The sequence below is a fragment of the Humulus lupulus genome, chromosome 1 (assembly GCF_963169125.1).
Source record: "Humulus lupulus chromosome 1, drHumLupu1.1, whole genome shotgun sequence".
Classification (NCBI taxonomy): Eukaryota; Viridiplantae; Streptophyta; class Magnoliopsida; order Rosales; family Cannabaceae; genus Humulus; species Humulus lupulus.
In genome coordinates, this window is record NC_084793.1 from 137534689 (window position 1) to 137556507 (window position 21819).

General features: G+C 38.1%; 1 protein-coding gene and 1 non-coding gene across 2 annotated transcripts in view; both read left to right on the forward strand.

The window, feature by feature from the left end:
• The first annotated feature begins 208 nt into the window (after positions 1-208).
• Positions 209-315, forward strand: LOC133813392 (small nucleolar RNA R71). Its single transcript, XR_009884406.1, has one exon. It is a non-coding gene; the product is annotated as a small nucleolar RNA R71 (small nucleolar RNA).
• Positions 316-4924: 4609 nt separating this feature from the next.
• The window catches only part of LOC133798215 (uncharacterized), a 32120-nt gene continuing 15225 nt past the window's right edge, over positions 4925-21819 (forward strand). The window contains exons 1-13 of the mRNA XM_062236435.1: positions 4925-5293; positions 5706-10650; positions 10739-10924; positions 11228-11342; positions 13199-14252; positions 14561-15008; positions 15192-15245; positions 15374-18230; positions 18323-18436; positions 18629-18759; positions 19873-19965; positions 20175-20444; positions 20549-21209. Of these exons, the coding sequence (XP_062092419.1) occupies positions 5046-5293; positions 5706-10650; positions 10739-10924; positions 11228-11342; positions 13199-14252; positions 14561-15008; positions 15192-15245; positions 15374-18230; positions 18323-18436; positions 18629-18759; positions 19873-19965; positions 20175-20444; positions 20549-21209 (11176 nt within the window). The 5' untranslated portion in view covers positions 4925-5045. The remainder of the gene's footprint in view (positions 5294-5705; positions 10651-10738; positions 10925-11227; positions 11343-13198; positions 14253-14560; positions 15009-15191; positions 15246-15373; positions 18231-18322; positions 18437-18628; positions 18760-19872; positions 19966-20174; positions 20445-20548; positions 21210-21819) is intronic.

Here is a 21819-nt window from a genome sequence, read left to right on the forward strand (position 1 = left end):
ATCTACCTCATGAATATCAATCGCCTTTCTACCTGTAGCTGATCTAGTAGTGGGCCACTGATAATTATTGTTGGATATCCTCTCAAGGATTTCATATGCCTCATTATAGGACTTAGCAAGAAGAGCCCCGTTTGCTGAAGCATCAACCACCATTCTAGTATGAGCGTTCAGACCATTGTAAAATGTCTCCATCTAGATGCAATGAGGAATGCCATGATGAGGGCATTTGTGCAACAACTCCTTAAACCGCTCCCATGCCTCATATAAAGATTCTTCATCAAGTTGCTGAAATGAAGTAATCTCATTGCGGAGCTTGGCATTCTTAGTGGGAGGGAAATACTTCATCAAAAACCGCTCAGCCAACTCTTGCCAAGTAGTCACAAAATCAGATGGAAAAGAGTTCAACCAAGCTCTAGCTCTGTCTATCAAGGAGTATGGGAACAACTTCAGTCTCAAGGAATCTTCTGTAACTCCGGGCAGCTTGAATGAATCACTCACTTCAATGAACAATCGAAGATGAAGGTGAGGATCCTCTGTTGGCATTCCGCTGAACTAGCCCACAGTTTGAAGCATTTGGAACATAACGGGCTTCAACTCCAACTGTGTAGCTTGGATTTTTGGCCTAACGATGCCCGAATTGAGCTCATTGAAGAGGGGGAGAGCATATTGCCTAATAGCACGATCTCTGTCATCAGCCACAATCACTGCATTTTGCCCATTATTGGCAGCTACTCCCCTTTGAACTACTCTCTCTTGAGTTACTCTTTCTTTAGCGACTCCTGCTTGATTTGCGGCCCTTTGAGCGGTTCCCTGTTGAGCTCCTTGCTCAGCATCCATCATCACTACTCCCCTTTTTTATTTTTGTATCTTTCGCCTTCTTCTAAATTGACGCTTGATTTCTGGATCAATGGGAAGTAGTTCAGGTCTTGATTCTTGTTCATACACTGTGTAAACCTGAAATTGCACGAGAATCACCCAAGTTAGTACAAAAACAATTTAAACCAAATTGCGATATACTTAATTTCACAATAAATGACTTTAAACAATCCCCGGCAACGACGCCAAAAACTTGTTAGGTAAAATAGATACTAAGTGCAAGTGTACACTGTCAACAAGTAATAAGGTGATAAGAACCCAATATTGTATCCACAATGATTGTTTTTAAGCTTAAAATTGTGAAATTAAAATCTAGCAAAATGATTAAAAATATAAGAACCAAACTCAAATTAAATTGGAAGTTGTTTTTTTTATGCAATTAAAAATAACTAACAACTGAATTTAAAATCTAAATTAATGGAATTCAATATGAAAATTAGTTGATAATAAAATGGTAAGCTAGGATAATTAATTCCCCCTATTATGCAATTACTGGAAACAATGCTATGAAAATGCTGTGGCACACTGACAGCTTACTAATCAAGAATTTTAATCAAGCCATAAGTTTCCGTCGAAATCAAATGGGTTTAATTCTCTAATTAAATTACTTATGTCTAAGCCAATTTAATTTCAAGAATTTCATATCAAGCACCAATTCTATTAGATTGTGCAAGGCAAAGATATATATATCTATACCCTTACAAAATTAAAATCAAAGAAATTAATCTTGCACCATTCAAGTCTTTTGTCCAATAATTATAATCATTTTCAGCAATCTCAACTATTTCAATCATTTACTAAGGGTGATAAAGCAATAGTAAATATTAAGCATGAAATTTATTTGAATGAATAAACTTCAATTAACATTAAACATCAATAGCAAAGTTCCACAATTGCATAATAAAGTTTCTTAATTATCCTAACTTTAAGATAATTAGTTCATAGCTTCAAACACAAAATAACCCAACTTATAATCATCCATAACCTAAAATAAAATGCAAAAGAGAATTAAGATCTAAGAGAAGGGGAAGAAAGTAAGCCAAGAATATTGTGGAGTGTCCCCCAACTTTTTGTCTTCCTCCTTAGAATCCTCTCTCCTTTTTTCTTCTTTTTCGCTTCTAAATTGGATTCTTTTCTTTGTACCAGTCGGCTGCTCTATTTTTTTCTGTCCCTTCACTCCTCCCAAAAAGGAAGATGATGATAATCTTGAGTCACATGAGCTAGGGCTCCTCCCTCACGTGCAAGCCATCCTTTTTCTCTTTCTCCAGCTTTTTGGACCACCAATTAATAAAAGCCCGACCTTCAGCCCAAAGTATATATTAATGAAATACAAAGGCATCAATAATTTATGAAGTGGCAGACCAATACATGTGAAAAATCCTTAATGCTGCCTGATCGAAATTCTGTGAAAATGCTGCAGAAATCTGATCATTTACTTCTCCATTCAAACTCCAAATCTTCTCTACAGTTTCCACTAGATCTCTTGCCCAACTTCAAAAACAAACATAACATTTATGAGCCTCTTTTCATCAATTTACAAGCATTAACAATTAATAGCTCTAATTAGAAAATTAACAAAAACTACATTTAAAATAATTATAAATCACTTGAGAAACACAGTTGTTGCTCAAAATATTAGTTTAATAATGGTAAAATAACTCTATATCCTAGAGTTATCACCTCCTATTGATGACCTCCCTCAAATCCTAAGGTTGTGCATCTTTCCCTAGCCTATCGAACACAGTACTGATGTTATTCATCGGTTCTTTTCCCTTGCGAGACTGAGGGTGTAGGGGTGGTAGGTCTGCCTTACCCCTGTCGGTGCGACCTTGTCCCCGAGCCTCTCCTCCTACATGACTTTGAGACTTTGAGTGGCCATTTCCATTCCTGTCACGCCTCTCAGATGTTTGACCCTCATTTTCTGCGTCGTTTCGTTGGTCCCCCTAGGAGGGGGCCTTCGGGTTGGTAATACTCCTACTCCAAGATGGTGTTATTCTTCTTAGTCATGGAGGAGGCAGTCTAGAACTATGCCTCTTCATATTGTCTCTAGGAAAGTGGTTCTGAGAGTGTCCTTGGGGTCCTACTCCTCCCTTAGGACTCTCTATTACTGTTGTCTCGCATTCCTGTTGCTTTGTCCTGAGCCTCCCTCACCGTCTGAGCAGCAGCTTCAGCGTCAGCTCGGGCTATCTGAGTAGCCGCATACAAGGCCACATCAGCCTCTTGGTGTCTCCGGTCAGCTTCCTGCTCCCTCTGGATCATTCTCTGGACCTGCTCATCTATCTCCCGTCGTTGTCGTTGTCGTTCCATAGTCACCCTTTGAAGGGAAATTTCTGTAGCAAAGGCCTCCTACCTCGCCAGAAATTGCGCCATCTTCTCCTAGTGAGCGTCTTGTGGATCCTTCGCATCAAGTTGATCTCCAACCTCCACTCGAGGTTCGTTAACGGGATCTATGGGATCCTGGGTGGTGGAATCCCTAGGAGCAGTCTTCTTTGTCTGATTGGGTTTTGGAGGCATTGTAAACTGATGAAAGTGTGTTTCTTGATTTCGTACTCTCAATGAAAGCACCAAAATGTTGGCCTGTGAAATTGGCCAACGGTTGTATGTACAGTATACGACACATTTTGAACGAAATAAATAGAATAAACACCAGAGTACGATTATCTTAAATAAACACACATGAATTTTATAGTGGTTCAATCCTGTTATGATGAATAGTAATAACCTAATCCACTTAGATTTTAGTATTGAATCACTCGACAATTACACTGTTGAACCAAAGTATTCACTCGTTCTCAGTTGCCCAGAATTTCTCCCCAAATGTTCTTTAGATCTCCAAATTCCAGAAAAAGTGATCCCTTGAAATGAAGCCCTGGGTCCTTTATTTATAGTACCCAGGGGTTGTTACATGACCAGTAATACTGGGATCATTGTCTGGTACACGATTATCAGGTAGTGGAGATACGTGTCCACCTCCCCATGGTTATGAGATCGTGAGTCTTCTCGTTGTTTCTCTAGATCGTGGTGGATAATGCACGATAGAAACCTCTGGGAAGATGTTAAGTCTATTGGTATGTGAGACTTAGGTGCTAAGCCCGACGACCCGAGCTTGGATGCTAGGCCTGTGACCTTCTGGGTGTTGGACCTGTTGATCCTCTGAGTGCTAGGCTTGTGACCTTTTGGGTGCTAGGCCTGTTGATCTCAGTTTGAACGAGAGTGAGTATTTCTCAGTAAAGTGTACTTGGGGGTTTGAGCTGACCACCTTATGAAGAATAAGGTAGGCCGACTACCCAGGTGGTTCTTGAACATGTCAGGCCGACCACCCTAGGAGTTGGGGTCAGGTTGACCACCCCTAGGGATCCTTGGGCATACTGGGGCTGACCACCCCTGGGGTAGGGGTCAAGCCGACCACTCTCTTGGACACACTGGGGCTGACCACCCCTAGGGTAGAGGTTAGGCGACCACCCCTGGGGTAGAGGTTAGACCGACCACCCCTAGGGCTCTTGGGCCTGCTTAGGCCAACCACCCCTAGGGTAGAGGTTAGGCGACCACCCCTGGGGTAGAGGTTAGACCGACCACCCCTAGGGCTCTTGGGCCTGCTTAGGCCAACCACCCATAGGGGGTTTAGGCTTGGTCGACTTCCCCATAGGTCCTGGACTTATCTTTTTTGTCCGTCGGTCTTTTCTCAATACTTTATCATTTTTTCCCTGATTTGTGATGTCACGTGTCGCATTCTCATTTGTCACATCATCCTAGTATTTTTTAGGGATAACAGTAAGGATCAATAATAATAAATTTTGACAAAGAAAAATAAGTCAATCTTCAAGGTTATCTCTTTTTCATATTAGCTAGATTAGTTTAGCATGCTACACGATAAGTTGAATTTTTCATTATTACTAATTGTACTTTCTATCCTGTGATACATTCCATTCCAAAAAATAAATAAAAAATTAGACCAGTTAAAGATGACTACTCTTACCGGGATAGCTCCTTTTAGCGGGTCTCCACGTGTAGTCTTCGACTTTTGGGTTTATTTTATTTAATTTTGTCCTGGAAAGGAAAACCGGAAAAAGGAGGGAACTCATTATTCTCTGGCTATGGCGGTCATGGGTTGAGAGCAGTGCAATAAGAAATAAGAGATGCCATTTCGAATTGAAGCGGCATATGAATGAATGATGCAGGGACTCCACCAGCAGCAGCAGCAGCAACTAGCTGGGCTTCTCTCTGTAGCCCTCCCCAAGGACGATCCCGCTTCCTCATCCACCTCCACCACCTTTTCTAACTCCGAAGAAGACGACGCCGCTCGAATCTCCGCCTTGAACTCACTCCATCGCGCCATTCTCTACACGCCCAACTCACTCCTCGTCACCCACTCCGCTACTTTCCTCGCCCAGGGCTTCTGTCAGCTTCTTTCTGACAAGTAAACAAACACTTCTCTCTATTCCAGTTTTATTTTCTCTTTTCATTTTTTGTTTCAAACTATATTTAGATACGATTTAGGTGAATTTTCTTGCCCCTGATTTTTTTTTCTTTGGTAAAACTAAAAATTTCAATCCGAAATGTACGTAACAAAGCGGGAATTTAAGAAGGCGTTTTATCAAATATTTATTTAAAAATTTAGAGACCAATTGGGTCATCCGCTTCATAAAAGAAGGCTTTGATTTGTAAAATTTCTGTAGTGGAATTTTAGCTTCATGTAGACTCTGTAATTTGCACTTTGGGGGTATCAACATCATAAAGAAAAGCTTTGATTTGTAAAATAAGTTATATAATTATTATATATTTCTTTGGAATTTGGGCTTCTTGTAATCTCTGGATATATTGGATTTCAGGTCATACTCAGTTCGGAGGGAAGCTGCTGTAGCCTACGGCGCACTTTGTGCTGTTATTTGTTCGACACCTGTAACGTCAAATGGTAGACCTAACCATGTTTTACTTGGAACTTTGGTTGATCGATTCATTGGTTGGGCATTGCCATTGCTGAGCAATGTCATCTCTGGTGATGGGGCCGCAGAATTGGCTTTGGACAGCCTAAGGGAGTTTCTAAATGTGGGAGACATTGCTGCAATTGAGAGATTTGCTTTGCCAATTCTAAAAGCGTGCCAAGTACTTCTTGAGGATGAGAGAACCTCCTTGAGTTTGTTGCACCAGATTCTGAGTGTTTTAACTCTGATTTCATTGAAGTTTTCTAGAACATTCCAGCCTCACTTTCTTGACATTGTGGATCTGCTATTGGGTTGGGCATTGGTGCCAGACCTTGCTGAATCAGATAGACGAATCATCATGGAAAGTTTCTTGCAATTTCAGAAACATTGGGTGGGTAACTTGCAATTTTCACTTGGATTGATCTCCAAGTTTTTGGGCGATATGGATGCTTTGCTTCAAGATGGAAGTCCTGGAACTCCACAACAGTTTCGGAGGTTGCTTGCTCTTCTTTCCTGTTTCTCAGTAGTTTTGCAGTCTACTGCATCTGGGTTACTGGAACTGAATTTATTGGAACAGATAAGTGACCCACTCAGCAGAATGGTTCCATTGTTGTTGGAATGCCTATCTATGTTTGGTCAGAAGTTTGGGTGGTCAGAATGGATTGGGGATTCATGGAAGTGCTTAACTCTTTTAGCAGAAATATTATGTGAAAGATTTTCTACTTTTTATACACTTACAGTTGATATCTTATTTCAAAGCTTGGAAATGAAGTGTACCACACCAACAGTTGGAGCTGGAAAGATTACCTCATATCAAGTTCATGGGGTTTTAAAAACTAACCTCCAGTTGCTATCGTTGCAAAATTTTGGTCTTTACACATCAGCTGTGCAGAAAATACTACAGTTTGATGCACCAATATCTCAGCTACGTTTACATCCAAATCATTTAGTTACAGGGAGTTCTGCAGCCACATATATTTTTCTACTTCAACATGGAAACAATGAAGTTGTTCAACAAGCAGTGACTTCATTAATTGAAGAGCTAGAATTGCTGAAGGATCTGCTAGTGAAAAGATTGGGTCAAGTAGATGGAGTTGGTAGTGTTGAAAATACTAAAGTCTATTCAAAATTTGAATTGTTTGCATTGATTAAATTTGATTTGAAAGTTTTGTTGACGTGTGTTTTACTGGGTAGGAATGCCAGTTTGGTTGGCCAATTAGATATTGCAACCTTATATCTTAAGAGGTCTGAAGAATTACTCTCGTTTATTATCGAGAAATTAGATCCTTTTAATTTACCCAGTCAGTCTGATGAAGAGTTGCAAGTTAGTGTTCTCAAGACATTGGATAGGTTATCTGAAGCTGAATTTTTGAACAAGTGCTCTACAAGAAATCACAACTGCAGAAAGTCATCTATGGACAATAGTGCTGACAAAATCATTATTCGTGACAGCTCCATAAATGAACATTCAGCTGCCATTATTGAGCATCTGCGGAAGTACAGTCCTCTCTATGTTAAAGGTCTTCATGTTTCTTCACCTCTTGCAGTTAAAATAGTAACTCTAGGTTGGATCCAGAGATTTTGTGAGAATATCAATGCTATTTACAAAAACTCAAACCCAAAAACTTATTTTGATGAAGCTTTTGAAAATGTGGGGATTATTAGGAATGTGCTTTTCTCTATTATGAATGCTGCATCAGATAAAGAATCAAGAGTGAGGTCACATGTTGCATTAGTTTTGAAGCTGCTCCTGCAGGCAAGGCTTGTACATCCGTTGTACTTTTATCATATAGCTGAAATGGTCCTAGACAAACTTGGTGATCCAGATAATGAGATAAAAAATGTATTTGTGAGGTTGCTTGCTCATGTCTTACCAATTACAATGTACTCATGCGGGCTGCATGACTCTGAGACAACTACATCATCGTGGTCCAGTGTTATTAAATTTGGCAATGATTCTAATTTGCATTGGAGGCAAATTTTTGCCTTGAAGCAACTTTATAAACAACTTCACTCACAACAACTTGTTTCTGTCTTGAGTTATATTTCACAAAGATGGAAGGTCCCTCTTTCTTCTTGGATACAACGCTTAATTAATAGTTGTCGGAGTTCAAAAGACAGTCTTTCAAATCAAGTTGAAGAAACAGGAAACTCTGGTGCCAATGTTGTATGGTTGGATGTCAAAGTGGATGAATATATTCTTGAGAAGAATTGCTCAGTTAATAATTTGGCTGGTGTTTGGTGGGCTATACATGAAGCAGCTAGGTATTGTATTGGCTTGCGACTTCGGACTAACCTTGGGGGCCCAACCCAAACTTTTGCTGCTTTAGAGCGGATGCTTTTGGACATTTCACACCTACTACAACTTGATAATGAGCAAAATGATGGGAACTTAAGTATGATTGGGGCATCTGGTGCTCACTTGTTACCAATGAGGTTATTGCTGGATTTTGTTGAAGCTCTAAAGAAAAATGTATACAATGCGTATGAGGGTTCTATTGTTTTACCATTGGCTAGTCGTTCAAGTTCATTATTTTTTAGAGCCAACAAAAAAGTGTGTGAGGAGTGGTTTGCTCGAATATGTGATCCAATGATGAATGCTGGGTTGGCTTTGCAATGCCATGATGCTACCATTCAATACTGTACTCTACGTTTGCAGGAGCTCAGGAATGTTGTGACCTTAGCTTTGAAGGACAACTCTAGGGCCCATGTTGCTGATCACCTCCATAGTATCAAGAGTAAATTTTCTATGGACATCATGAAGGTTTTGCGTCACATGGCACTGGCTCTCTGTAAGAGTCATGAATCAGAGGCTTTGATTGGTCTACATAAATGGGTTTCCATGACGTTCTCTTCCTTGTTTGGGGAGGAAAACCAATCTTTTACTCATAGAGAAATATTGGGACCCTTTTCATGGATTACTGGACTTGTACATCAGGCTGAAGGTCAATATGAAAAGGCTGCTGCTCACTTTATTCTCTTGCTACAAAATGAGGAGTCACTTGGTTCCTTAGGCTCTGATGGTGTACAGTTTGTCATTGCACGTGTGATTGAGAGTTACACATCTGTATGTGACTGGAAGTCTCTAGAATCCTGGCTATTAGACTTGCAAGCACTTCGTGCTAAGCATGCTGGGAAGAATTACTCTGGTGCTCTAACCACAACAGGCAATGAAATTAATGCAATTCATGCTTTAGCACGTTATGATGAGGGAGATTTTCAGGCGACATGGGCATTCCTTGATTTGACACCTAAAAGTAGCAGTGAACTTACACTTGATCCTAACTTGGGCTTGCATAGGAGTGAGCAAATGCTCTTACAGGCAATGCTTTTGCAAAATGAGGGAAATGAAGAAAAGGTGCCTAAGGAATTGCATAAAGCCAGATTGATGCTGGAGGAAACATTGGCTGTTTTACCTCTTGATGGGTTAAGAGAGGCTGCTGCATATGCCATCCAATTACATTGCATCTATGTATTCGAAGATGGTTACCAGCTCAAAGACAGCCAAGATAAATTCAAACAACTTCCATCAGTTCTAAGTTCACATGTTCAATCCATGCAATATCCATCAAGTAGAATATATGAAGATTGTAATCAATGGCTAAAAGTAATGAGGGTTTATCAAACCATTTCACCAACTTCTCCTGTCACTCTAAAACTCTGTATAGATTTATTGGGTCTAGCTCGTAAGAAAAACAACCTAATGTTGGCTAGTCGTCTAAAGAAATTTCTCAAAGATCACATATTGAGTTGCTCTGAAGAAGGTTACCAAGATTTCCTTGTCTCATCTTTGCAGTTTGAGGACATCATGCTAATGCATGCTGAAAGGAAATTTGAAGATGCTCTCACAGGCCTTTGGTCATTTGTGCGTCCTTGCATGATCTCTTCAGCATCTTTAGATTCCAACTCTGATGACAGTTTTTTGAAGGCGAAGGCATGCTTGAAACTCTCACACTGGTTGAGGCAGAGTTATTCAGACTTGAGGCTCGATAAGATTGTTACTGATATGCTTTCAGATTTTGGGAGTTCTTTTGGCACAGATAGACCCACCTTTAGTGATGAAACCTTAAGTGGTACCCCAAGTATTGGTCCTATTATTGAGGAAATGGTAGGTTCAGCTACAAAATTGTCTACCCATCTTTGTCCCACTATGGGTAAGGCTTGGATTTGCTATGCTTCTTGGTGTTTAACTCAAGCTAGAGATTCTCTTCTTAATCCTCAAGAAAGTGTCGTCCGTACATGCTTGTTTTCTCCTATCCTCACCCAGGAAGTTCTACCTGGGAGATTTAAGTTAACTGAAGAGGAGAACATAAGAATAGAATCTCTGATTACACAGCTCTTTCAGTACAAGTTTGAAAGTGGCACAATTTCTAATTCTGCTGAGCATTTGAGGAATGAGAACCTTATAAAGGTTTTGGTGCAGCAGGTAGTGAATATTATTGAAGCTTCAGCTGGTGCACCTGGTGCAGAAAACTCAGGCGACGAATGTTTTTCTGCCACTCTAGCCTCTAAGTTAAAAGTTTGCTTCTTGCATAAAAATTTGGGCTTAGATGAATATGACATATTATCTCTAGTCAATAATTTAATTGTAATTTGGTGGACTTTGAGGAAGAGAAGAGTTTCATTGTTTGGGCATGCAGCTCATGGCTTTATACAATATCTTTCATATTCATCTGCGAAGATTTGTGATAATCAATTAGCAGGCTTTGGTGGTGAGTTTTTGAAACAAAAATCAAGCAGCTATACCTTAAGGGCTACGCTGTATATTTTGCATATTCTACTCAATTATGGGGCGGAGTTAAAAGAAACACTGGAACCTGCTCTGTCGACTGTTCCTCTATCACCATGGCAGGTGGGAGGGTGTTTCATAGTTTTAGCATGCATCTCATAATTTTTTTGATGAAGATAAATAATACATTGTGACGATGAATCTTTTGTAGGATGTTACACCACAATTATTTGCTCGACTAACTACTCATCCTGAGCAAGTGGTTCGCAGTCAGTTGGAGGGCTTATTGATGATGTTGGCCAAGAAATCTCCTTCATCTATTGTTTACCCAACTCTAGTTGATGTGAATGCCAATGAAGAGCTTCCACAGGAACTTCAACACATACTCAATTGTTTGGTAACGGGAGTTCCTTTCACTAATATGCTTTACTCATCTGGGCCTTATTGTTTATCAAGGTTCCAATTGACCATAATTTGGGTGATTTTGCACAACGTTATTATTTTTATAGTTATACCAATGAACCTCTTTGATTTAAATGGTTGACAGTTGAAAATAGCGTTTACTGGGGAAATAATATTTTCACTTTAGTAAAAGTCCTGTACTGAATCATTTTATTTATAAGAAGTTGGTATCACAATTTATAACATGCCTAATTGAAGTGGAATCAAGATTGTTGAAGCATAGTCTTGTTGCACGCAGAGTAAAATTTATCCAAGATTGGTCCAGGATGTTCAACTTATGATAAATGAGCTGGGAAATGTTACCGTTCTTTGGGAGGAGCTGTGGCTCAGCACACTCCAAGATCTCCACACAGGTCAGCTAATTTCTCTTGATTTTGCTTTTTGTTATGCGTAATGCCAACTTATAAAAAGATTTGGAAAAATTTAACTTTCCCTATTTGAATGGCTTAAGTTTGACTTGAACTCAGTCAATATCACAACCAATCATACCTTACAGGTTGTGAGGCATGATTGGTCACTTTATTAATGTTTGCTGGTAACAATTTCTTTTAAGTTTTTTTTTTCAACTAGTTGCACAAGCATTCCGAGTGGAAAACTTGTTGCTTATTTTATTTAGGTTTAATGTACTTTATTTTACATTCATTAATATATTTTCCTTAGGCCTATTCAACACAGATTCAATTATTGTTTTTCTTTCTAAAGGTAAAAGCGAACAACTTTATTATCATGTTATATTGAGGAGCAGCTGCAATTTTTATATTTGGATTGCAGTGTTCTACTTGTTTAATTTGCTTTAATGTTATACTTGGTTTATTTGCAATCATTTGATAAGTAGAGCCTTTGGAAAGGAATAAGGTTCGTGTGCTTGCTGGCCTAAATAATATAATTGCTATGCCACTATCTGCATATAGTAATTTTGTATTTTAATTATAGTTTCTGATGGGATGCTGGTTCCTATTTGAAATCTAGGTACTTGGATCTATTTTTTTTTATAGGTTTTCAATGATTGAGATTTTTTTATGACATTAAATGTATAAGCTCTGATAAGTTTTTTTTTTTGTTTATTTATTTTAATTGCCCTTGGAAAGGAATTCAGCTCATGTACTGGCCTAAATTAATTAGGTGCAATATCCTGTGACTTACAAATGGAAATTTTTGTGTATGTGCTTTGATGGGAAGCTGATTCCTAGTTTGTCTCCTAGCTAACTTTTTTGATAGGATTTTCAACACATCAAGATTTTTCCAATGAATTTTTGGTGGGTAAATGATATACTAAATTTCTCTTTTCTTTTCCGTGTGTCTGGTACCTCTTAATAGTCCATGGAAAGCACCAAGGGCTCCACTAACCTGAAGGGGTTTTCCTCGTCTAGCATATAATGGAGGACTTACTTACCCTTCAGAAAAAAAAAGAAGCTTATGTTTTATGCACCACAGATCAAAATGATTTAGAATAATGGAATTGTTTAGTTTATTTTTATCCCTAAAGTTTCATCTTATCAATTCGATGAGGTTCTTTCCTATATGAACAATGATATTTTGCTGATGCAGCCAAAACTAATGAGTTGGCTATTCTTGATATTCATCTTTTCAATATTTATATGCATGAACTTTTCTTTTAGGGACTTGTCCCTAAAGGTTGTTCCTTTTTTAATTTATATAAATAATATATGCATTATGTGCACGAATTTTTCAATTTAAATTTCATTGTCCCCGTATGAAAATTGGTTTAATATTTCATAAGAATGACTTTCTCTGTCAATATTGATTTTAGGTTTCACTTCTTTCAAGATAAATTAATGTGTACGATGCTTTTTTTCTGTCAATGTTTCATAGTTTCTGCCTACAGAAAATGACTTGGAGAACAAAATATTCTTCTTATAAAGGGAAAGAGAGACTATAATCCAAATTCTAGATTTAAGATTATGTTTAATACTTGTTCAAAATAACACTATCACGGTACTACCATTTTCACTTTTATTTGTATTCTGTAGATATACTGTAGATATATTTTAGAGAACAAAATATGTCCCACAAAATTCCACCCCCTCCTTCGACAAACAGGTCTTAAGGCCTTCCTAGTTCTGTTTTTTTTAAATATTATTGCTATTACTTGCTAGGACCATTGTCTTTGATTTTACCTCGTGCTTGTTACTATCTTGTTTTTCTTTGATCACATAATATATGAGGTTGTGTAATTAATTATTTCCAGATGTAATGCGGCGCATAAATTTATTGAAAGAGGAAGCTGCAAGAATTGCAGAAAATGTTACTCTCAGCCAGAGTGAGAAGAACAAGATTAATGCTGCTAAATATGCTGCTATGATGGCCCCCATTGTTGTGGCCTTGGAACGTCGTCTGGCTTCTACATCTCGATATCCGGAAACGCCTCATGAGGTCTGGTTCCATGAGGAGTACAGAGAACAGTTAAAATTGGCCATCTTACACTTTAAGAGTCCTCCAGCATCAGCTTCAGCACTTAGTGATGTGTGGCGACCATTTGATCTTATTGCTGCATCCTTGGCATCTTACCAAAGGAAGTCATCAATTTCCTTAAGAGAAGTTGCACCACAACTTGCTACATTATCATCTTCTGATGTTCCAATGCCTGGTCTTGAGAAGCATGAAACAATATCTGCATCTGGCATAAGCAGTGCTAATCTTCATGGAACTGTCACAATTGCTTCTTTCTCGGAGCAAGTGGATATCCTGTCAACCAAAACTAAACCTAAGAAACTTGTTATACTGGGTTCGGATGGTCAAAAGTACACGTATCTTTTGAAAGGAAGGGAAGATCTACGCCTTGATGCGAGAATCATGCAGTTATTGCAAGCTATAAAGGGCTTTATGCGCTCCTCTCCTGAAACTCATGGTTATTCTCTTGGGATTCGCTATTATTCTGTGACTCCAATTAGTGGTCGTGCTGGTCTAATTCAGTGGGTTGATAATGTAATAAGTATATATACACTCTTTAAGTCTTGGCAAAGTCGCAATCAATTGGCACAGCTCTCAACAACAGGTGGTGGCAATACAAAAACTTCTGTTCCTCCACCTGTTCCCCGACCAAGTGATATGTTTTACGGTAAAATTATACCTGCACTTAAAGAAAAAGGCATAAGGAGAGTAATCTCACGAAGGGACTGGCCTCATGAAGTAAAGTGTAAAGTTCTTCTTGATCTTATGAACGAAACTCCTAAACAGCTTCTTCATCAAGAATTATGGTGTGCCAGTGAAGGTTTCAGAGCTTTTAGCTCAAAACTGAAAAGGTATCCTTGAGAACGTAAAATAGCTAAAGTTGGTTCACAGTTTGATGCAGTGAGTTCTGTTGTGTACTTTTTAAAATCCAATACAATTTGGTATTGCATGTTTGATTACCAGAACACTGTTGATTTTATTAATTGAAATTTGGTACCAAAAGATGGACTGATAACTGCTACTGGTATCATGATTACCTTTTAGAAAATTGTACTACAAAATGATAACATTATTATAATAGACTAGCATGCACTGCACAATCTATTTCTTTTTTGAACAGCTGTAGAACATATAAAGTAACACTTTTCTTTTCTCATAGGTATTCTGGAAGTGTTGCTGCTATGAGCATGGTGGGCCACATTCTTGGCCTGGGAGATAGGCATCTTGATAACATACTGGTTGATTTCTGCAGTGGAGATATTGTACATATTGACTATAATGTTTGTTTTGATAAAGGACAGAGACTTAAAGTCCCAGAGATTGTTCCCTTTCGTCTTACCCAGACCATTGAAGCAGCATTGGGGTTGACTGGAATAGAAGGAACCTTTAGGGCAAATTGTGAAACAGTGATTGGTGTCTTAAGGAAGCACAAAGATATAATATTAATGTTACTAGAAGTGTTTGTTTGGGATCCACTTGTAGAATGGACTCGAGGAGATTTCCATGATGATGCTGCAATTGGTGGTGAAGAAAGGAAGGGTATGGAGTTAGCTGTTAGTTTAAGTTTATTTGCTTCTCGAGTGCAGGAAATTCGAGTGCCCCTACAGGTGTGTATCCTTGAATCAAGACATTGTATATGTCTTCTCCTTGATGTGAGAGAATGTATGAAATTTTACTTGTTGAGCGCCAAGAATGAATTTTAGGAACTGCAACATGCCAATAATCTTATAAATAGCACCTCTGCAGCTCTTTTATTTGATAATTATCTAATCTTTTTGAATAATAACCAGGAACATCATGATCTTTTGTTGGCTACCCTACCAGCTGTTGAATCTGCTCTTGAGGTATGAATAAATATTATTTACTATGTCCACCTCACTTCAGCTTTCTTCTTTTTTCAGCTGTTATGTGTTCTTCTGAGCATATTTTATTATCTTCTTTATTCTTTTCTGACTCAAGTTTATGTTCTCAGAGGTTTTCTGATGCTTTAAAACAATATGAACTTGCCTCTGCCCTCTTTTATCAAGCTGACCAAGAGAGAGCTAACCTAATGATGCATGAGACATCTGCAAAGTCAATTGTTGCTGAAGCAACTAGTAGTTTTGAGAAAACTCGTGCATCATATGAAATTCAGTCCCGAGAATTTTCTCAAGCAAAGGCTGTGGTTGCTGAGAAAGCTCAAGAAGCAGCAACTTGGATTGAACAGCATGGAAGGATGCTTGATGCTTTACGAAGCAATTTAGTTCCAGAAATTGATGCCCGCATAAATTTAAGCAGCATGCAAGAAGCTTTGTCTCTTTCATCTGCTGTCCTGATGGCAGGGGTTCCATTGACCATTGTTCCTGAGCCCACGCAAGTACAATGCCACGATATGGACAGGGAAGTCTCTGATCTAGTGTCTGAACTGGATGTTGGACTCTCATCTGGGCTGACAGCACTTCAGGTATATTCTTTGGCTTTGCAAAGAATTTTACCTCTGAATTACCTTACAACCAGTGCAGTGCATGGCTGGGCACAAGTTTTGCAGTTATCTGTTAGTGCCCTTTCTTCTGATATCCTCTCTATAGCAAAGAGACAGGCTGCTGATCATTTTGCCAAGACTCATGGGGCTGATCTTGATTCTGTCAAGCATAACCATATAGAACTGTGTCTTCAAGTGGAGAAGTACATGTCAGATATAGAGAAGGTTGAAGCAGAGTGTGCTGAGCTAGAGAACTCTATCGGCTTCGAGACTAAATCAAAAGCTAAGGACCATCTGCTCTCTGCTTTTATAAGATACATGCAGTCTGCTGGTCTTGAAAGGAAAGAAGATGCAATTCTTCCAATTCAATCAAAACAATCTAAAGATGATGGGGAAAAAGTAATTAGATCAGAAGAACTGGATGAGAAGAGGGAGAAAGTATTATGTGTATTAAATATAGCTGTCAGTTCTTTGTATAATGCCGTCAAGTGTAGGTTGCTTGACATTTTCGGTAATTGCACTGGAGGAGAAAATGCAAATAATAGGTTTCCATATGATTTTGAAACTATTTTCTGTGAGTTTGAAGAGCAAGTGGAGAAATGCATGCTGGTAACAGAGTTTGTAAGTGAACTACAACAATTGATTGGTTTACCCAGTCTTGACTCAGATAAAGATGATTCTCAATTTTTTTCTGAACAAAATTGGGCTTCGATGTTTAGATCAAGTTTACTATCCTGTAAGAACTTAATTGAGCAAATGATAGAAACTGTTCTTCCAGAAATAATGAAATCAGCTGTTTCTTTAAATTCAGAGATTATGGATGTATTTGGATCAATTTCACAAATTCGGGGTTCTGTTGATTCGGCACTAGAGCAGTTTGTGGAAATTAAAATGGAGTGGGCCTCCTTAGTTGAACTGGAACAGAGCTACTTTATTAAAGTTGGACTCATTACTGAGCAACAGTTGGCCCTTGAAGAAGCAGCTTTAAAAGGCAGGGATCACCTCTCCTGGGAAGAGGCGGAGGAGCTTGCTTCGCAAGAAGAAGCTTGTAGAGCTCAGCTGGACCATCTTCGTCAAACGTGGAACCAGAGGGATGTGCGTACATCTTCTCTCATTAAAAGAGAAGCTGATATAAAGAATGCCCTGATTTTGTCTGAACGACAGTTTCAGTCTCTAGTTAGTGTTGAGGAGGAGAGTGGGCTTCATGTCCTGGGAAGCAAGGCACTATTAACTACCCTAGTTAAGCCTTTTTCTGAAATAGAATCAATTGATAGAGCTTTCTCTTTAATTGGAGGTGCTTTTTCTTCTCAGTCAAATGAAACTTCTGAAATTGCAGATTTGTTGAGTTCTGGGCACCCAATATCTGAATATATATGGAAGTTCGGTAGCTTGTTTGATAACCATTCCTTCTTTGTTTGGAAAGTAGGCGTTGTTGATTTTTTTCTTGATGCCTGCATACATGACGTATCTTCATCTGTGGATAAAAAATTTGGGTTTGACCAACTCTTTTCTCTGCTGAAGAGAAAGCTCAAGGTGCAACTTCAAGAACATATCGGTAAATACTTGAAAGAACGAGTTACTCCTACTTTATTGGCTTACTTAGATAAAGAAAATGAAAATTTGAAGCAGCTGACAGAGGCAATGAATGAACTTGTTCTTGATCAAGTGAAAAATGATGTTGGGGTTGTAAAAAGGGTGCAACTTATGCTTGATGAATACTGTAATACACATGAAACTGCAAGAGCAGCAAGATCAGCTGCTTTCCTTGTGAAAAGGCAGGTGAATGAGCTCAGGGATGCTATTCACAAGACTGGTTTAGAGATTCTTCAGATGGAGTGGATGAATGATGTCACTTTGGCTCCTTCACATAACAGCAGAATCAAATTTCAGAAGTTTCTTGCTAGTGATGACAGTTTATATTCTATTGTTATGAACCTTAGCAGACCTAAGCTGCTGGAAAGTATGCATTCTGCCATGTCAAAAATAGCCAGGTCTTTGGAGTCCCTGCAAGCTTGTGAGAGAACATCACTTGCTGCTGAAGGGCAGCTTGAGAGAGCAATGGGGTGGGCATGTGGCGGGCCAAATTCCAGTACGACAGGAAATCCTTCAAGTAAAACTTCTGGGATACCTCCTGAATTCCATGATCATCTGATGAGGCGTCGGAAACTGCTTTGGGAAGCTAGAGAAAAGGCATCAGATGTTATTAAAATATCCATGTCAATCTTGGAGTTTGAAGCATCAAGAGATGGCATTTTTCGATTTCCTGGGGAGCTTTATCCTTTCAGGACTGGTGGAGATGGAAGGACATGGCAGCAAGCTTACATGACTGCACTGACAAGATTAGATATCACTTACCATTCTTTCACACGTAATATTACTTAGGCCAGTTACCGACTCATTTATAACATTGGTATTACCAACTATGATAAACGATGTATGCATTTTGTTACTTCTTATCAGGCACTGAACAAGAATGGAAGATTGCACAAAGCACCATGGAAGCTGCTTCCAATGGCTTATATGCTGCAACCAATGAACTTCGTATTGCATCTCTAAAAGTGACGTCAGCTTCAGGTTCCGTCTTCCCTCTGAAACATTTGGCATTTTATTTTCTTGCTAAGACATGCATTTATCTTATTTGGCATCTCTCTCTCTCTCTCTCTCACATACGGTTGTGCTTTTGTGTACACGTTACTGCATCACCAAATTCATGACGATTATGATAATAATCACAATTTTATTTATTTATTTTCTTTTTTCTTACAGGTGATCTACAGAGCACCATTCTTTCAATGAGGGATAGTGCTTATGGGACCAGTGTGGCACTAGCAGCATATGGACGTGTTTTGAAGACTCATACTGCTTTGACTTCTGAATGTGGTTCTATGCTTGAAGAGGTCTGTTTCATATCTTATCACTATTTTCATGGAGTGTTTGATTTCCACATGTACTGTAACGGTTAGACATCCCATGTACTGTGTGACTTTTTAGTCATTTGAATTTGAAGTAATTTATCCTCAATCTCTGTCTCTTGTTTAGAGTGTATGATAAAATCTTAGCAGAGTATGTTCCCAGCAAGTTATTTGAAGTCCATCCAGCATAAATTCTTTCACTGACTTTTGATGTCTACAATATCTTTCTTTTGATATCTTCACTTTTCATTTACGAATTGATTCCAGGTTTATTTCATTGCATTCAATAGCTTTTGAACATCCTATTCTAGCGTCGAAGCATTAATTCAGTTGATCTTTATAATGGTTCTAAAATAAAGAAGGGATGATAAAATTCACCTCTTTTTTTTTTTTGGCAAATTTGAGAATCTGCTGAGTTTTTGAAAATTACAAAATACTTCAATCAAATTTCAGTTATAACTAAATCTACCACCAAGTCAAATTTATTTTAAAGGAAAACGGTGTGAGACAAAAATATCCTTATTAATTAATAAATAAACACAAAAAAGTATTTTAATTCATCATTTAAAATATATATTCATTTTTAGATTTGACATAAATTTGAGTATTTTTGTTCTTGTGGGGATGTTTCATAAACTTGTGGATAATCTTCAAGTCAAAACAGAGAAGAGGTTTTTTATCCTATAAAAAAATGTCTTTATTCTTCTTTAGAACTTACTAGATTTTTAATTTCTCTTTGGTCTTAATTCTTTAACCATGTAAAGGAAGTTGAAATATGCTTTGAAGTAAATGCATGTAGTTTCAGTATGTACGGGTTTCCTTTACTTTTTGAGAAAAATATTAAAGCAACTATTACAACAGTTCTTTATTTGCCCTGCTGGTTTTAGGGCCAAATTATCTATAGAACAAGGTCATTGACAGAAGTGGCCGCTTTATGATATGTGGTAGAAAAGCTTTCATTTGCCTTTGTCTATTGCATTGTGGTTTTTTTAATGTCACTTTAATGTTCTTTTATTATTAGCAATATTTTCAATACTGATTAGTATTATTGGTGCTCTATGCTGTGTAACCTTTTTTGTTTTGATAATATATGTTTAGGTCCTGGCAATAACTGAAGATCTTCATGATGTTCATAATCTGGGAAAGGACGCAGCTGGAGTACACCGTTCTCTTATGGAAAATCTTTCAAAGGTTTCTCTTTTCACTCTGTTTATGTTCTCTCTCTTTCTCTCACTCCCTCTCTATTTCTTTCTCCACCGTCATTAAATTATGTCATATTGATTTGATGCTTTCAGTACAAATGGTTCTGCGGTAATGGACTGTTCTTGATTATTACTGATCAAATATGTAATGTTAGTCTGCGTGTGACCATATAAATTGAAAATTTCATTCTTGGGCAGGCAAATACAATACTTCTTCCTCTTGAAACAGTGTTGTCTAAAGATGTAGCTGCAATGACTGATGCTCTGGCAAGGGAAGGAGAGACCAAGATGGAAATATCTCCTATTCACGGACAAGCCATATACCAGTCTTATTATTTGAGAATTAAGGACGCTTATCAAACTTTGAAGCCATTGGTACCATCACTTGGATTGTCTGTGAAGGGGCTCTATTCCCTGTTGACCAAGCTTGCTCAAACCGCAAGTTTCCATGCTGGAAATCTTCATAAGGTGCAGCCTTTTTATAAATAATATTTTGTTATTTATCAATATTTTCAAATTTTGGCAATAGCAAATTACTATTAATTTTCCTTTTTCTTTCCCATATTTGTCAGGCTCTTGAAGGTCTAGGAGAGAGTCAGGAAGTAAAATCACAAGGAATTGATCAGTCTAGCTTAGATCTTACTGTTGATGCTACTGAATTTGATGACAAGGAGAGAGAAAACCTCCCCATATCAAATTCTGGAAATACCAAAGAGTTTCCTGCATTTGCTGGTGTTTCTTTGGATGATAATGAATGGTTATCTCCACCAGATAGTATCTGCAGTAGCAGTTGTGAATCTGATATTAGCTCACCTGAAGCAAGTTTTCCAGATAGCTTTAATGACCCAGCTGAAGAAATGGGACAACTTTCACAAGAGCTTTGGAAGAGAGAGTCGCCGGTTTATCAAGATTCTGTTCCTGCAACTCAAATTGACAATCAAGGAATTCCGCTTTCTGGGCGGTCACAGCCTAATATAGCAGAGATTGATGGCTTTTATACTGGTCTGTTTAATTCAGCAACTAATGAATCAAGTGAACATCTGAAAACTATAGCTTCACCAAGTGATGATTCTAAAAGTGCTGCTCCGGATGCTTTGCATTCTTCAAGTAAGAACACAAAGGAAAGGTTAGGAGGCAGAGATGAAATAACTTCACTGAACAAGGTTAAAATTAAAGACGAAGATCATGAATCTCTTTTTCTTAATACAAGCGTTGCTGCTCGAGTAGGCAGGGGTGAGTATGAATAATTATTCTGCAAAATTTTTTAGATCTAAACTCTGTTGCATCTTTCTTGTGATTTAGCAATGTTTTCTTGGTCAATATGCTTCACAAATTGTACACCTAAGCAAGATGAAAATGATCATTTAGGGAAGGCTACTTGTGGCCTTGGATTAGTCACCAATTGATTAGTATATAAAAGAATATAATTAATTATTTGCTACTATTACACTCTACACTATAACGGCAGGCTAGCAATGCTGAGAAATCATCGTTGGGGACTTCAATTCATGGAATTCATGACTAATGAGTGACGACGTAATGCAAGAATAATAGAATAATAAACGTAGGTTACTTGTATGGTTTGGAATTGGCAAGTTATAAGATTCCTTGCATACTAGTAACTAGTAAGGCATCTTATAGTTCTGTTAACTTGTTTGTTCTTTCCCTACAATTACCTGTTCAAATACTTGCTGAAGTTATATTCCATTGGGTAAATGTTGTGTTGACAAATAAGAGAATCAAATCTCATGATTTGGTTATAGCTATAGATTAGCAGTTTTCTTATTTAGATGACTTGCAACTATCTTTGTGATTTGTGTTTATTCTGTAATTAAGACGATTA